Genomic DNA, 17,170 nt, shown 5'->3' on the forward strand with positions numbered 1-17,170 from the left:
TCTTATCATATCGATGCTTCTCACTGATTGTGTATTGTGATTTGTGTACAAATTTTTGATATTATGTTTCGCAATGTTAGTGAGTGAGCTATTACCTAAAACTGAAATGAAAATTGAGTGGAATAGCCGCAGCTGAGGGAAAATCTATCAAAAGCTGGGCGGGCCGCAAGGGAGTGCCTAGTTTGGAGACCCCTGGTATAGGGCATTGCGAGGTCAGCAGTGAAGATGCGGTTACATCCGAGGTGTTGTCGCAGGCGACAGAATATGCGAGAAATATAGAATTTCTAGTGCTCGATTGTATCCCGCAAAGTCTGCTTTCTGTAAGTGTGCCCGAGAATGGAAAAATAGCTGATTCTGGATGGAGCAAAGGCGGTGAAATAAACATTCTTTTAGGGTCACAATACTTTTTTGAGTTTTTAGTGTTAGACGGCGGCCGGCCTAAGATTCATAAAGTAACTGACGAGCATCCTTATTTCGTAAACACCGTGTTTGGATGGGTATTAGCTGGTCCAAGACAACCCCGGCATGAGCCATCAGCTGTGTTCTCAAACCCCCTCCCCCCCCCCCCCCCCACACCCTCCAGAGCGCCGGTTTCAGCAACAGGAGAAGCATTTGTCTAAGGATAAGGTGTTGCATGCAGAATATTGTGCTTCTTTTAAGCAGTATTTGGATCGTGGATACCTCAACGAGGTATTCCCCAATACCAGAGAAGAGCAGTGCAATGCCAGGTTGAAGGAGTATTATCTACCCCACCAACCGGTGGTCAAGCAGGCGAGCACCAGTACGAAAGTGCGTCCGGTATTTGATGGATCTGCGAAGACGTCATCTGGTTTTGCGCAAAATCAGTGTTTACTTTATTGACCCGTTTTGCAAGACACTCTGTTCAACATGGTGTGTTAGAATTCGATATGCATAAGGTAAACCCTGCAACGGGGCGAAAAGTAGAAAAGATCCGATGGGCCGTGAGTACCCGGATGAAAGGTGCGTAGCACTCAGAGTGCGTAGCCGAACGCGGCTAAGTATGCGTGCAGTACAGCTAGAGACACGGGAGCGAACAGAACCAAGGTGGACCTTTTTTTTGAAGATTTGTTAAATAAAGCGAAACTACGAAAACCGCATTTTTTATTGCGCTCCGCGTGCCTACATGATGCTTAGATTCAGAATGCATGCAAAAGCGCTTATGGCAGACATTGAAAAAATGTATCTGCAGGTCAGCGTTCATCGAGAGCATACATCTTTGCAGCGGATTGTTTGGCGATTTTCTGAGCACGACAACCTGAAGCACTATGAGTTACAGAGCGTCACGTTTGGTTTGACACCATCATCGTTCCTAGCGACAAGAGTTCTCTTTCAACTGGCGGCTGATGAAGGCGACCATTTTCCGCTGGGACAAAGAGCGCTTCAACATTGTTTCTACGTGGATGATTATATCGGTGGAGCAGACAACGAGGACGAAGCTGTACGACTGGTGAGCGAATTAGTTGAACTCCTAAAAAGAGGAGGATTCAATTTGAGAAAATGGAACTCCAACGTACCATCAACCTTGCGGAATGTAGACCCAGGTGACAAAGACAATTCCAATCTAGTGAACATTGGGCATGCGGATGAAGTAAAAGCGCTTGGCGTATGCTGGGATCCAGAAGCTGATGAGTTGGGAATTGCGGTACAGTTGGATGAAGACTCGCCAATCGATCATCCAACAAGAAGAATTGTTTTTTCTGCCATAGCGAAGCTGTTTGATCCGCTAGGCATAATAGCTTCAATTATTGCATGGGTAAAAATCATGATGCAGCGATTGTGAATTGCTACGAAAAAATGGCATGATCCCATACCATTGGCTCTGATCAAGAATTGACTGCTCAATGGAGCCTGTTTCAGAAACAGCTGTGTCACATTCGGGACATAAGAGTGCCGCGGTATGTATTGTGTCTCGAGAAAACATCTACTCAATTGCATTATTTTGCAAATGCGTCAGAGGCTGCCTATGGGGCTTGCGTTTATTTGCGGGTGAAGGACCAACAAAAACGAGTAAAGGTCATTCTCCTAGCTGCAAAATCCAAAGTGGCCCTACTAAAAAAATTGAGCTTGCCACGTCTGGAGCTGTGCGCCACTGTACTGGGTGCAAAATTATGAAAGACCATTTACGAAGCGTTAGGCTGTCTACACATGAATCCGCGGACGCCGCGGTCCGCGGAAAACACGTATAACTTGTGTTATTAATTATGTTATACCAACTTTCAACACTGAATTATAAACCGATGCCTTAGACAGATTGTTTATTGTATTTAAACAGTGTGTTGATAAACATTGCATGTTGTTGCATTGTGTCCGGATAAACCTTGCATTTGTTGTGATTTAATGAAACTATTATGAATCGCGAAAAAACGGCAGCCGTTCTGCAATTTACACAAGCAATGACGAATTTCCTTCGTCTACATATGGTTTCCCTTCGCCAACCACCTGCTAGGGAATGGATGCGCCCCATGCTGCTCGAAAGAGATGACCACGCTGGACGACTAATGGACACAATTTTGGAAGAAGAGCTGGATAGCACCATAATTAATTTTTTGAGGCTATCCAGAAATGATTTCAACTATCTGCTTCGTGCTGTTGAATCGAAAATTCAAAAAGTAGATACAAATATGCGCAAGAGCTTATCAGCTAAGGAAAAGCTCATTGTGACTTTGCGGTATTTGGCAACGGGCGATCAATATAAATCGCTTGAATATTCATTCCGGGCAAGTCCTATTTTTTTATTTTTTAATAAAACACTTGCATCTTATTTTAATTAATCATGTTATTTAACAGATTTCAGCACAAGCTATCAGCAGCTTTATTCCCGAAGTGTGCGACTGTCTCGTTGAAACTAGAGATGAGAATAACGACTCTTTTCAGTGAGTCAACTCAGAGTGAATGAGTCGGTATAAGGAGTCAGCTCGTTTATCGACTCATTTCGGAGTCATAAAAAACCCGGTTCGGTCATTTTACTCACTCATGAGTGTTAGCATGTAGCCATGGTGAGTCGAGTTGCTAAAAGAGTAAATACGTGAGTTGAAACGAAAATGAGTTGAAACAAAAATGAGTTGAAACGAAAATGAGTTGAAACAAAAATGAGTTGAAACGAAAATGAGTTGAAACAAAAATGAGTTGAAACAAAAATGAGTTGAAACGAAAATGAGTTGAAACCAATCGTTTGATATACATGAGTTGAAACGGAAAACATGTGTACCATACCCAAACTAGCCAAATGAATATACTCATGAGTGAGTAGGATAATAAATATCCGAATAAGTATCCCGTTTCATGTCAATGCCAATCAGTCTAGCCCGCTTGTTCGCTTATGCATGTTTGATAGTTAGGCAGAGCGAGAAGTATAATAATTTGGCTAGTTTGGGTATTGTACACATGTATTGCGTTTCAACTCATGTGTATAAAACGTTTCGTTTCAACTCGCTTTTGTTTCAACTCATTTTTGTTTCAACTCATTTTCGTTTCAACTCATTTTTGTTTCAACTCATTTTTGTTTCAACTCATTTTCGTTTCAACTCACGTATTTACTCTTTTAGCAACTCGACTCACCACGGCTATATGTTTACACTCATGAGTGAGTAAGTGAAAAAAGAGTCGCTAAAACTCATCGTGATGAGTGAACGAAACTCGTTCACTACAACGTTTCAACTCACTATCTCACTCTTACTCACTTTGCACATCTCTAGTTGAAACGTTGCGAGATTACGTAAAGGTAAAAACATAAATGTATTTTATGTATCATTTTAGTCACTTTCTGAAAAGGATCACGCCCGCTGGTTATAGAAAACTAACCGAGAGTGTCGTCGCTGCTACTATTATTTCGGAGGAACGATTGAGGCACAGAATAAACCAACTACAGTGGCCCCGGTAGAGATTGCAATCCGCAACTGAGCCTTAGTTTAGCACCTACGATTTACACCCAGTGTTGCGAGTACGAAGCTGTGCAGTGAAATAAGCACACAGAAGATATTTCTATCCTTTTATCTGTCATCGTAAACAAGCAGGTCTTATCTGACCGATTGTTGGTACAAGAATGAGATTTGGAATATTTGGTACTAGATCCGTTGATCGATCACACGACGCCTTTGATAGCCAACAAACCAGGACAGATTACGCATAAAATTTTCTCTCACGCACGATCCGATGTGATATATCGATATCATGACGAGCCAAGATGCGGCCATCGGATTAAGTGCATATTGAATGTGCTATTTTTGAAAACATAAACTGCATTCGAACGCTTGAACTTGGTGGTTTCAACGATAGTTGAACTTCAATAACCACGCTATAAAAGGTTGCGCATCTCTTTTTCCAGGTTAGTCTCTGCATCGCCATGAGACTACCTAGTAACGGTGTTGTTCCGTCCGGAATTTATCCTACGATGTTGTGTTTTTTAAGGTAAACTGATATCTACTAAATCTTTCGGTGGCTCTGAAAAGAGCCGATGGTTTTGCTTACGGTGCGTAAACCACTTGGTTTTTTGTATGGTCCTTTGCGAAGGCAATCTTCGCCTGCTGCAGGAGCCCAGCGCCATCGTTCCATCTCAGTTTGGGTCTACCACGACTCATCTGTCCATGTGGACGACTTAAAAGGATTTAACGGGCTGAGTCATCCGGTGTCATTGGATGGTTCCGCACCCGCATGTATGAAGACAAGCAAACCCATCTCCTTGGCGCAAACCCTTGTTGGTATTAGGCCAGGGCCAGGGCAACCACGCCACTTCTGTCCTTTCATGGACGGTAACCCCAGCGTTTCTCGAACCGGTCCTGATCCTCTTCTTGGATTACTCGATTCACGCGCGCCAAACAACGCTCCTGACGTTCGGGAGACCATCCTCGCATCAGGTTTCGCACACTATACAACGGATCTTCCGGCATACTCATCCGCTCAATCAACGATTGCGTGGCCGTACTAATGACACGCAAAGAGTTCATCACCTCCTCAGTGTAGGCAATGTTGACTTCTTCACGTCGTCGCTTTCTGGCCCGCACAGTCTCATTGGGCGGAGTAGTTGGTCGGGGAGGCGTTGGATAGCGCGTTGGCGAAATGATCCGAGATGGTCCTGGACGCGGCGACGTGATCCGAGATGGCCCGGGAAGCGGTGAACCGATTCGAGATGGTCCTGGGAGTGGCGATGATACGCGGGACGGTTCTGGCTGCTGGCTGGATGGTAGCGGAGATGAAACAAATGCTTCATCCAACACCTCGATTTCCAAATACGATTGCTGAATGAAAAAAAATAAATATGAAATAATTAAGTTTCATGTGAACATCACGCGGAACCAATTTGAAATATTCTTTTTCTCATTATTTTCATAGCTACCCTCAAGTCCAGACGATTGGATGAAAATCGTACAGGGCTTTGAGGATAAATGGAACTTTCCTCATACGCTCGGGGCTATGGACGGCAAGCACGTAGGAATCAAAGCACCCCCCAACAGTGGAACCAACTACTACAACTACAGGAATTTTTTCAGCGTCGTACTGTTGGGAGTAGTAGATTCCAACAGTAATTTCATATTTGCAGATGTTGGTTCCAGGGGAAGAATCTCTGATGGAGGTGTATTTAAAAATACATTACTCTATCACAAGCTAGAGACAAATGAGTGTAGCCTTCCATGTCCAGCACCGTTAAGCCCATCTTGGTTCCCTATATGTTTTTAGGTGATAAAGCATTTCCTCTAACACAATATTGCCTTCGCCCTTTTGGTGGTTTGACGGAAAGGAGATCGACCGAACGAAACTTCAACGAGCGACATTCTAAAGCTAGACGCTGCGTGGAAATGGCTTTCGGAATCCTGAGTGAACGATTTTGGGTTTAAAAAAAACCGATTGAGCTCGAAGAAGGAAATGCAAAGAAAGTAAAAATGGCTGCAATATATTTACATAACTTCATTCGTAGAGATGCAAATGTGCGAAGCCAAGATGCTAGACGATTCAACACTACTCACGACGAAGTGAATTTACGTAACCTTAACTCGAATCGAAATCGCTCCGGGAACGAAATGCTACATATTCGGATGCACATTGCTGACTTCCTCCTAAATCATTGAAATATCCCTGCTAATTTAAAATTAAACTACTGTGACATTAGAACTAGAACTAGAACTTTAATAGAATGTCGATTTTACTTACGGTATCGATGGTTGTTCCACACGCTGTGCTAGAATCCAGGAAGCTCATAGCACGGTAAGCAAACCAGGTCGGGCGATAAATTTCAGCGGCACCTGAAAATATCAAATAAACATGACAACATTAACATGCACTACGAAATATCTTTTAATACATACCGGAACCAGTGATTAAACTCTTATTGTGCGCCGATCTGCACTTCCTGTAAATCGACTGAAGAGACGTCCACTTCTCTTTCAGCCGATTTATAGGATGCCCCGTTTGCTCCGAAATTTCTGCCCAATCGTCCTGTCGCCGGTTTAAATTTTTATACCGCTCATCCTGGCGGTTCCATAAGGCGGAGTGGCGGAACATGAGGTCGATGAAAACCAAAGTTTCCTCCTCACTCATGTTAACCGTCTGAAAACAAATGAACAAAATAAATTTTTCCACAATTTTCAGACCACCGTGAAGAACACACAAGCACCATTTCATGATGCTGATGTTGAACAAAGTACGGGCTCCATTTATTACTCCAGTACAGGCTTTCCATCTCGAGGAACAAGCTAACTAATCATCCGGAGCGAGTACAGTTCTTTACATCATAGCAAGAACATGGCACAACTTACCTTTCGCTTGACTTTCGGCTCCGATCTGGAATCTAAATAAAAGCAAATATGAACACAAACTTTATTATCTAGCAGTTATTGTATATTTACCCATTTTATTCAAGTAGTACACACAATTTGTTCAAATAGTACAGACAAAATTAATATTTCACACTAGCGAGCAAGATGTAACCACCACGACTAACCACCAACGTGCAAGATGTAAACAATAATAAAATGTCATCAACCGCGGTACCGCGGAAACACAGTTTTGTTGAACATCAACAAATCTGCGGAACAGCAGGCGCCGCGGTAGGTTTGACAGCCCACCGCGGAATTTGACAGCCGAGCGGACCCAACTGGTATACAAGTTATACGTGTTTTCCGCGGACCGCGGCGTCCGCGGATTCATGTGTAGACAGCCTTAAAGGAACAAACTGTGGATAGTTTCTTCTGGAGTGATTCCTAAACTGTACTAAACTGGCTGAGAGCCCCGGCATACACTTGGGCTACCTTTCTCGCTAATAGAGTACCCACTTGGCAGAAATCGCATGAGAGGGGGGAAATTTCTTCATTCTCGCTACCCCTGACCCTCACTTTCGAGCGATCGTACGACAAACTCTCACTCCACCACCCTACACACGCTCCTATATTCTATGTAAACCCTCACCGCAACCTGCGTCACCAACCCACCCCACACCTGAACGGTCCCATACTCGAAGTGTTAGACAATTTTGGTTCCACACTTTGAAGCCTGTCGAGGAGTGTGGCACTATATTGTTTTTCCCTGTCTCCTTTCTTTCACTGCAAAATTGCTTTTGCCCTGTCTTTGGCGTATTCATATGAGTTTGGCCTTTGCTGGAGGCGGAGGTGTGTGCGCAAGCGTTATCGTGTTTTGTGAAGTGATTCTTTGCTCCGGTAAGTAATGTGAAAACTAGTGATTGTGATAAGTGTATTAATTCTATTCCTTGTGTTTTGTGCGTAGTGAATCCCATCGAGTCGATCAGCTGATGGAAAGAGTTTGGCCGTGAAGCGGAAAGGGTGAAGCCGGAGTTAAACCGCAGGATGGCAGGACAAATCACATCGGAGAGAGTGCTGAATATTCGACGTCTTGAGAGGTACGCATTTTAACACTCGAAATGAGTCAAAGAAAAAAACCAAAGTGTAAAGATTTCTCATGTCTCTCCGTTTTTTTTCTTCTATATATTTACAGAAACCTCTGCCGAACATAGGAACCCCATCCCACCGTCCGCTTCGCAGAACGCCGGCAGTTTTTTTTACCTGTTCGTCGCATGATGAGCGTATGTGCAATAAAAAAAGGGATCGTATGTATTTCCTGGTAATTATTTCGTTCACGGTCGTGGTGTGTTCGGGACGAGGGTGTCCCGAATGCAGCAATAGGAAAGAAAGGGAAAGCGAGAAAGAAAAAAAGCGAAGGAAAGAACGGGACAAAATAAAGCTAATTTTTTGGCTTCCAGGCTTATTATAAATAAGCTTGGGAGCTTCCATGCTTGCAAGCTTGCATGCTCGTATGCAAGCGTACATACGCCCCGCCCCCTATACTCGATTCCGCCACCCCCGCGAACGATCCACGAACTAGGCTTACTAAGTTGCTAGTAAGCCTTTAATAAGCCGGCTAATAAGCCTCAATGTCGTACGACTTTTGCCAAGTGGGTAGTGAGAACCCTGCGGACATATTGTCAAGAGGAGCGTTGCCCAGTCAACTGACGAAGGAATGGTTCAGCGGTTCGATTGGCTTTCAAATGAGAAATCCACGTGGTCTTTTCCAGAGGATGTGTCTAAAGCAGAGGAGACTCAATTAGAACGAAAACGTCCAATCGTGGTAACAACCGTTGAGCTGCAGATCACCCCATACTGGATAAATATTCTTCCTATTGGAAATGTGGCCGAGTGACAGCATATTGCATTCCTTTCATACGACGATGCCGAAAAGAGACCGTGTCAACAGGGCCAATTTCTTATAAGGAATTTAGTGAAGCAATTCGATGCTTGGCGGCCAAATTACAACGAATCGAATTTCCAGTAGAGGTGCAGGAGTTGGCTTACGGGAGAGAGTTGCCGAAAAGGTCGAAGCTAAGAAGAATCCGGCCATTTCTAGATGGTGAAGGTGTGATACGAGTTGGAAAACGATTATCGCAGATCGTAACTCATCATTACACCAAACATCCGATGATTCTGCCAAGCAAATGTAATCTTAAGAAGATAATTGCAAAGGCATACCATGAAGTATCGCTCCATGGAGGTCCTCGACTTACCCTTGCAATCATGAGGCAGGATTTTTGGTCGACTCATGGTAAATCACTGGCTAACTCGATACACATGAATTGCCTAGTATGTTTCAAGCAAATCCTAAGCCTATCACGCAACCAATTGGCCAGCTGCCAGAAAAAAGGGTGACACCAGCAAGACCATTCTTGACGACGGGGATAGACTACTGCGGTCCTGTTTATCTCAAGCCGGTTCATCGTCGGGCAGCTGCACAGAAGTCGTATATCGCAGTTTTTGTGTGTTTTAGTACCAAGGCGGTACATCTCGAATTGATGGAGGACATGGCGACTCCTGCGTTTCTGGCTGCGTTTCGGCGATTTATTTCGCGTCGCGGATATCCCGTCGATGTTTATACGGACAACGGTTTGAACTTTCGGGGAGCTCAACGTGAGCTGAAGGAGGTCTATCGTTTAATGAGTATAGACTCATTTAGGAATACTGTGCAGGAAAATACGTTAAACAGTGGAATATGGTGGCATTTTATACCTCCAAGGGCTCCCAATTTCGCCGGGTTTTGGGAGGCGGCCGTAAAGTCGGCAAAAAACACTGAACAAACTGTTTGTACCCCAAAGACTATCTTTTGCGGACATGTGCACGGTGTGAACACAAATTGAAGCTCAATTAAATTTACGTCCACTTATACCTTTATCAGATGATCCAGGAGAGCTTAATGTATTGACGCCGGGTCATTTCCTAATAGGGGAAGCTTTGTTGAATCTGCCAGAGGCGAACAACACTATGACTCGTGTCGAAAAAACATTAGGAATTTCATGCAATATTTACAAGAATTAGTTTACAGCATTTAATTAGGATTAATTGCATGAAATATTTCACGGACGAACTGAAAGGGGATTAGTTAATTGGACTATTCATCTAGAGCTGTAAATGAACTTTAGGATAAGCAAAATAAACACTGTACGAATGAACTTGACAGACGAATACACAGTTGTAGTCGGAACGGCGCGAAGTCTACCACGGTAAATCCTTCGGAAAGAAATTTAGAACTACGTAATTTTTCACCGTGCAAATAGACGTAGAGAGACATTTCTCGCGCGATATTTCTCAAAAGTAGCTCAATTCTGCAAACAAAGCAAATCGCTCGGCGAGACATTTCTGTGCCTACTTCGTTGGAATATTTCTATGTGTTTCTATGGTAACGACGTTTCGATGCTGTTTTTTATATATGGACTTTTCATCGCATTTCATCGAATATTGATGAGAAAAGTCGCGGCGAGAAATGTCGCTCTAGGTCTATTTGCACGGTCAGATTACAGGTGCCGTTCATGCCATGATCGACACCACCCACTTGGCAGAAATCGCATGAGAGGGGGGACATTTCTTCATTCGCGCTACCCCTGACCCTCACTTTCGAGCGATCGTACGACAAACTCTCACTCCACCACCCTACCTCACTCACACACGCTCCTATATTCTATGTAAACCCTCACCGCAACCTGCGTCACCAACCCACCCCACACCTGAACGGTCCCATACTCGAAGTGTTAGACAATTTTGGTTCCACACTTTGAAGCCTGTCGAGGAGTGTGGCACTATATTGTTTTTCGCTGTCTCCTTTCTTTCACTGCAAAATTGCTTTTGCCCTGTCTTTGGCGTATTATGAGTTTGGCCTTTGTTGGAGGCGGAGGTGTGTGCGCAAGCGTTATCGTGTTTTGTGAAGTGATTCTTTGCTCCGGTAAGTAATGTGAAAACTAGTGATTGTGATAAGTGAATTAATTATAATCCATGTGTTTTGTGCGTAGTGAATCCCATCGAGTCGATCAGCTGATGGAAAGAGTTTGGCCGTGAAGCGGAAAGGGTGAAGCCGGAGTTAAACCGCAGGATGGCAGGACAAATCACATCGAGAGAGAGTGCTGAATACTCGCCGTCTTGAGAGGTACGCATTTTAACACTCGAAATGAGTTAAAGAAAAAAACAAAGTGTAAAGATTTCTCATGTCTCTCCGTTTTTTTTTCTTCTATATATTTACAGAAACCTCTGCCGAACATAGGAACCCCATCCCACCGTCCGCTTCGCAGAACGCCGGCAGTTTTTTTACCTGTTCGACGCATGATGAGCGTAGGTGCAATAAAAAAAGGGATCGTATGTATTTCCTGGTAATTATTTCATTCACGGTCGTGGTGTGTTCGGGACGAGGGTGTCCCGAATGCAGCAATAGGAAAGAAAGTGAAAGCGAGAAAGAAAAAAAGCGAAGGAAAGAACGGGACAAAATAAAGCTAATTTTTTGGCTTCTCGGCTTATTATAAATAAGCTTGGGAGCTTCCATGCTTGCAAGCTTGCATGCTCGTATGCAAGCGTACATGCGCCCCGCCCCCTATACCCGATTCCCCCACCCCCGTGAACGATCCACGAACGAGGCTTACTAAGTTGCTAGTAAGCCTTTAATAAGCCGGCTAATAAGCCTCAATGTCGTACGACTTTTGCCAAGTGGGCATACACTGCTGCATTAAGCATCGCAACAGAAGGTTACCCACTTGGCAAAAGTCGTACGACATTGAGGCTTATTAGCCGGCTTATTAAAGGCTTACTAGCAACTTAGTAAGCCTCGTTCGTGGATCGTTCGCGAGGGTGGGGGAATCGGGTACAGGGGCGGGGCGTATGCCGTATGTACGCTTGTATATAGCCTGCAAGCTTGCAGGCTTATTTATAATAAGCGTTGGTAGCCTAATAAGCTTCAGTGTGTCCCGTTCTTTCCTTCGCTTTTTTGTTCTTTCTCGCTTTCCCTTTCTTTCCTATTGCTGCATTCGGGACACCCTCGTCCCGAACACACCGCGACCGTGAACGAAATAATTACCAGGAAATACATACGATCCCTTTTTTATTGCACATACGCTCATCATGCGACGAACAGGTAAAAAAACTGCCGGCGTTCTGCGAAGCGGACGGTGGGATGGGGTTCCTATGTTCGGCAGAGGTTTCTGTAAATATATAGAAGAAAAAAAAACGGAGAGACATGAGAAATCTTTACACTTTGTTTTTTTTCTTTAACTCATTTCGAGTGTTAAAATGCGTACCTCTCAAGACGTCGAATATTCAGCACTCTCTCCGATGTGATTTGTCCTGCCATCCTGCGGTTTAACTCCGGCTTCACCCTTTCCGCTTCACGGCCAAACTCTTTCCATCAGCTGATCGACTCGATGGGATTCACTACGCACAAAACACAAGGAATAGAATTAATTCCCTAATCACATTCACTAGTTTTCACATTACTTACCGGAGCAAAGTATCACTTCACAAAACACGATCACGCTTGCGCACACACCTCCGCCTCCAGCAAAGGCCAAACTCATAATACGCCAAAGACAGGGTAAAAGCAATTTTGCAGAGAAAGAAAGGAGACAGCGAAAAACAATATAGTGCCACACTCCTCGACAGGCTTCAAAGTGTGGAACCAAAATTGTCTAACACTTCGAGTATGGGACCGTTCAGGTGTGGGGTGGGTTGGTGACGCAGGTTGCGGTGAGGGTTTACATAGAATATAGGAGCGTGTGTAGGGTGGTGGAGTGAGAGTTTGTCGTACGATCGCTCGAAAGTGAGGGTCAGGGGTAGCGCGAATGAAGAAATTTCCCCCCTCTCATGCGATTTCTGCCAAGTGGGTACTCTGGCGGCCAATTCAGAAGACGAAATGGTATTCTTGGAAACCGCAATAGTCAGCATTGTGGACGATTACGGAAAGCAGCACGAGGCAAGAGCGCTGCTTGATTCAGGCTCGATGGCCAACTTTGTCTCGGAGGCATTGGATAGGAAACTTCTAAACACTCGTACCAAGGTGAATGTTTCCGTTTCGGGCATCGGGAAAGCTATACAACAGGTAAAGGGATCGATAACGGCAACCGTTCGATCCAAAATTCATCACTTCGACACGCAATTGGAATTCCTCATCTTGGACTTACCTTCAGCGGACATACCAACGACACCAATCGACGTGTCATCTTGGGAGATGAGAAATGTGACATTAGCAGATCCTACCTATCACATCCCTGGCAAGATTGACATCGTCATAGGTGGTGACGCTTTCTGGGAGCTGCATACTGGAAATAAACGATCACTGGGCACTGGTAGGCCATGGTTAGTGGAGACACAATTCGGGTGGACTGTAGCAGGGAATTCGTCGCAGCAAACAAATACACCTCGGATATGTCATGCTGCTATGAATGAGAAACAATTGGAATCAATTATGACGCGCTTTTGGGAAAACGAGACCATACTGGATGATCCTGTTCTATCAAATGAAGAAGACAGCTGTGAGAAGCATTACATCTCAACTACAACGCGTAATGCATCGGGGAGGTACGTTGTTAAGTTACCGTTTAATCCTATTCCGGGTATCGTTTTAGGAGCCTCAAGAGAAAGTGCAAAACGCAGATTCCTTGCATTGGAACGACGGTTGGAGAGCAACCCGCTGATGAAATCTGCTTATTCATCATTTATGGAGGAATACCAACGATTGGGACATATGCGAAAGCTGTCGAATCCAGTTGACGATACATGTCCTCATTACTATCTTCCTCACCATGCGGTGCTAAAGGAGAAGAGTACCAGCACGAAGGTTCGAGTGGTGTTCGACGCATCATGCAAAACCTCTTCCGGTATCTCGTTGAACGACACTCTTCTTGTTGGTCCCATCATCCAACAAGATCTGTTCACCATCATGCTTCGGTTCCGATCTCACGCAATCGCTATCACCGCAGACGTCGAAAAAATGTACCGGCAGATCCTTCACGACCCCCTGGATAAAAACTTTTTACGCATTTTGTATCGAGATAACCCACGTGAAGCAATTGACACTTTTGAGCTTCAGACGGTTACGTATGGCACTGCTTCGGCTTTGTTCCTAGCGACTAGAACATTAACACGTTGTCTGCCACGTTTTTTCGGCCACGGGTTTTTTCCGATCGGGTCGCGTCAGCCACATAGTGGCTGACACATTACACATGATAAAAGACGAGTTACAAGAGATAAATTTCCACGTATTTGATCGGTTCTTTCACGGTTATTATTTCTTAAAAAATGATTAAAATATCAAAATGAGTTTCTATTATGTTTTCATAAATAAATGAGAATGAGAATGAACAATAATTATAAGATCTTGGAGTTCATTTATTCATCCTTTACTTTTGATGCACAATCTTAAAACACTCATCACAAAGTTGAGGTTGATCGGGACAGCTTGGACAATACGTAAACGATCTTTTCACAGTTTCACGTGCCTTTGATCGGCCCATGCTTTGCCTGTCATTGTTGTAGCATCGTTTGCATGCGCGCCGCATTTTTTTCCCATTGGAATCTTGACGGATGGCTAAAACATGATTTTCTTGTTGCGCACTGAATTTGGTTGTGTTTTTGACGGGTATTTGTAGCAATTCCGAAGCAATCATCTCCCTAAATTCTCTTATTCCGATGTTTCTCTTCGTTGCAGTTTTAAAAACCACTAAGGCGTTTACTACAGAGGTTCCCAATAAAAGCTCGATGCCTAGCTTGCGGTACCATTTGACGCCTTTCCTCATTGTTGTGGCATATGAGACCATTTGGTCCGAATAATCAATCCCACATTTTCCTTTGTTATAGTCTACTACAGCTAGTGGTTTTAGTTTTGTAGCAGACTGATTCGAGTAACATTTTTTTGTAGTTTGTACCATGTATGGAGCATGCTTCGTTGATAACATTCTTACTTCGCGAGAGTCTTTCCATTTCAGAACCACAATTCCGTTTTCGTCTTCTTTTGCAATCATTTCACCTTTTTTTTAATTTACAGTCCAAAACATCTCTTGGCATGGATTTTTTGTTATGCCGTAAGGTTCCTACAAGGTGAGTTTTCCGATCTAAGCATGTTAAAGCCAGCTCATAGCTTGTGTAGAAATTGTCAACATATAATGTTCGTCCTTTTTCGAAAAGTTTTTCAGCAAGTTTTATACAAACATTATGAGCCACTCCAGTTTCTCTGATACCCTCCGAAGACTTTCCAGAGTAAATTTTAGAAGCCCATGTAAATCCTTCGCTTGAACATAACTTAAACATTTTAATTCCGTATTTGTGCGCTTTACTTGGAATGTATTGTCTAAAGATGAGTCTGCCACGCCATGGAATCAATGTTTCGTCAATAACGATGTTTTCTCATGGTGTGTACACTTTCTGATACTTTTCTTGTAGTTTATCCATCAAATTTATTATTTTTCCTTGCCGATCTTTAGGGGATATGGACGTGTTATCGGTGAAATGGAGATTACTGAGTAATATCTCGAACCTGTTCCGCGACATAACGGTAGATGGAAGCGTAAAATTGTATAATGTATTTTTGGACCAATAATTTGCCACTGGGTTTACTTTTACCAATCCCATCCATAGCAATAATCCAAGGAACTTTTTCATTTCTGCCGAATTAGTTGGTTTCCATTTGCTCATTCGTGCTCCTTGTGATAATGTAGCATTATCCAACTTTTGTAAAGCATATATGTTTGTTTGGGTTACAATCATTTCAATGATTTCCTCGTCGACGAATAATTGAAACACGTTATAAGGTGTCATATCCAAAGGCGGCAAACTTAACTGATTTTTTTCCACAAAAGCAAATGATTTTTGTCGACCGGTGAATTCACTCCATGCAGTTGATTGGATTGTGCTTTTTTGTTGCAGTGAGCCCTCAGGATTTCTTTCTTCTTCTAACTCCAATTCTCTAAAAACATCTGGAAGTGAAGATTCGTCACAATCACTATCACTACAATCGTCATTATCAGATTCAGAATCAAAGGATACTATTCTGTTTCTAGTATTCTTTTTTGGTATTCTGATGTCTTCCTCATCGCTGCTCTGTGCTTCGATTAACTTTGGCATGTTTGCTTCAAACATTTCTTGGGGTGATCAGTGAACCTTGCGCTTAAAAATTCGAAGTGCAACTAAAGTGATCAAAACAGCAGGTGTTCAACCCAGCGAAAAAAATCATCACCTCGTAGGGAAGCACACAGTAGAACAATTGATTATAGGTAAAAAGGAGGAATTCATAGAAGTGATTTTGTCAGAATCTGATACATCCGATTCCCTTGCAAGCAGTAGTTGGAGTCGGAATGTCACCGACTTTTGCGAGAGGCGAAGAAAGGGAAGGGAAGGGAGGGGAGGGGGGTTCCAAGAATGAAATTCCATGGAATTAGCCCAACAAACGACATTGTGGAGCGACTGAGACAACAAAGAGAATTGGTGAATTTGATTTAAAAGAGAAAAAATGCAAAAGCAAATGCAATCGTTTCAAAGAGTGATTCCGTGGCCTGACGGGGCAGTTTAGTGGGCATGTATGGTGGCAGACAACGTGTTAAAGCAGATTGCTTATGATCATCAAGAAGAATATCCACGAGCAGTAAACGCGGTACTCAACGACTTTTACATGGACGATCTTTTGTCTGGGGCGGAAGATCTATCAGATGCAATTGACTTGCGAATGCAAATCTCATCGATGTTACGTGCAGCTGGTTTCTGTTTAAAAAAATGGGCGACTAACAATACGAAGGTACTATCCGGTGTTCCAAGGGAAGATGTAGCTATTCTCCCTACTCATGAATGGCAAGATGCTCAAGTAGTATCAACGTTGGGTATCATCTGGGAACCATCAAGTGATACGTTTCGGTGTAGAGTTGAACTACCACCAGTATCAGATGCCCTTACAAAAAGGATAACGTGTTCTTACATCGCCAAACTGTTTCATCCACTCGGGCTGATTGGGCCAGCAATTCTCATCGCTAAGTTGTTCATGCAACAATTGTGGGAGTTGAAGCACGACGGCAAGACATGGGATTGGGACCGACAATTACCATCGTCTCTTCAGGAACAGTGGCAGAAGTTTAATTCGTCGCTGAACCTTCTACGGGAGCTGCAAGTTCCTCGGTTTATTTCTCAGTACAAAGCTACGAATATACAATTACACATCTTCGCTGACGCTTCGCAGAGGGCCTACGGTACAAGTTGCTATATTCGTGCTGAGACCAATAAAAACGTTACTGTCGGCGCCTACAGTTAGGCAACTAAATTTCAGCAATAATTTGTGCGTATGTGTGTAATGTAAATATGTAAATGTGAATAGGGAACTAGGATAGATGTAAGGGAATTATAATATAGAAATTAGTCTA

At 43.4% G+C, this 17,170-nt stretch overlaps 1 protein-coding gene and 2 long non-coding RNA genes across 3 annotated transcripts; all 3 read left to right on the forward strand.

Moving 5' to 3' along the window:
* The first annotated feature begins 7,181 nt into the window (after nt 1–7,181).
* Nucleotides 7,182–8,092, forward strand: LOC125769669 (uncharacterized). The gene is made up of 3 exons (XR_007419077.1): nt 7,182–7,667; nt 7,735–7,867; nt 7,963–8,092. It is a non-coding gene; the product is annotated as an uncharacterized LOC125769669 (long non-coding RNA).
* Nucleotides 8,093–10,344: 2,252 nt separating this feature from the next.
* On the forward strand, nt 10,345–11,141 carry LOC125769689 (uncharacterized). Its single transcript, XR_007419081.1, has 2 exons — nt 10,345–10,932; nt 11,028–11,141. It is a non-coding gene; the product is annotated as an uncharacterized LOC125769689 (long non-coding RNA).
* A 919-nt stretch (nt 11,142–12,060) lies between these two features.
* LOC125769073 (uncharacterized) lies at nt 12,061–14,755 on the forward strand. Its single transcript, XM_049437507.1, has one exon. The coding sequence runs from the start codon at nt 12,682–12,684 to the stop codon at nt 13,978–13,980; it is 1,299 nt and encodes a 432-aa protein (XP_049293464.1). The 5' UTR covers nt 12,061–12,681; the 3' UTR covers nt 13,981–14,755.
* Nucleotides 14,756–17,170: the final 2,415 nt, after the last annotated feature.

Source organism: Anopheles funestus, chromosome X (assembly GCF_943734845.2).
Source record: "Anopheles funestus chromosome X, idAnoFuneDA-416_04, whole genome shotgun sequence".
NCBI lineage: Eukaryota > Metazoa > Arthropoda > Insecta > Diptera > Culicidae > Anopheles > Anopheles funestus.

What these genes read in the sequence shown, in the direction of transcription:
- LOC125769073 (XM_049437507.1), top strand. Translation starts at nt 12,682, where the DNA reads ATGGTATTCTTGGAAACCGCAATAGTCAGCATTGTGGACGATTACGGA.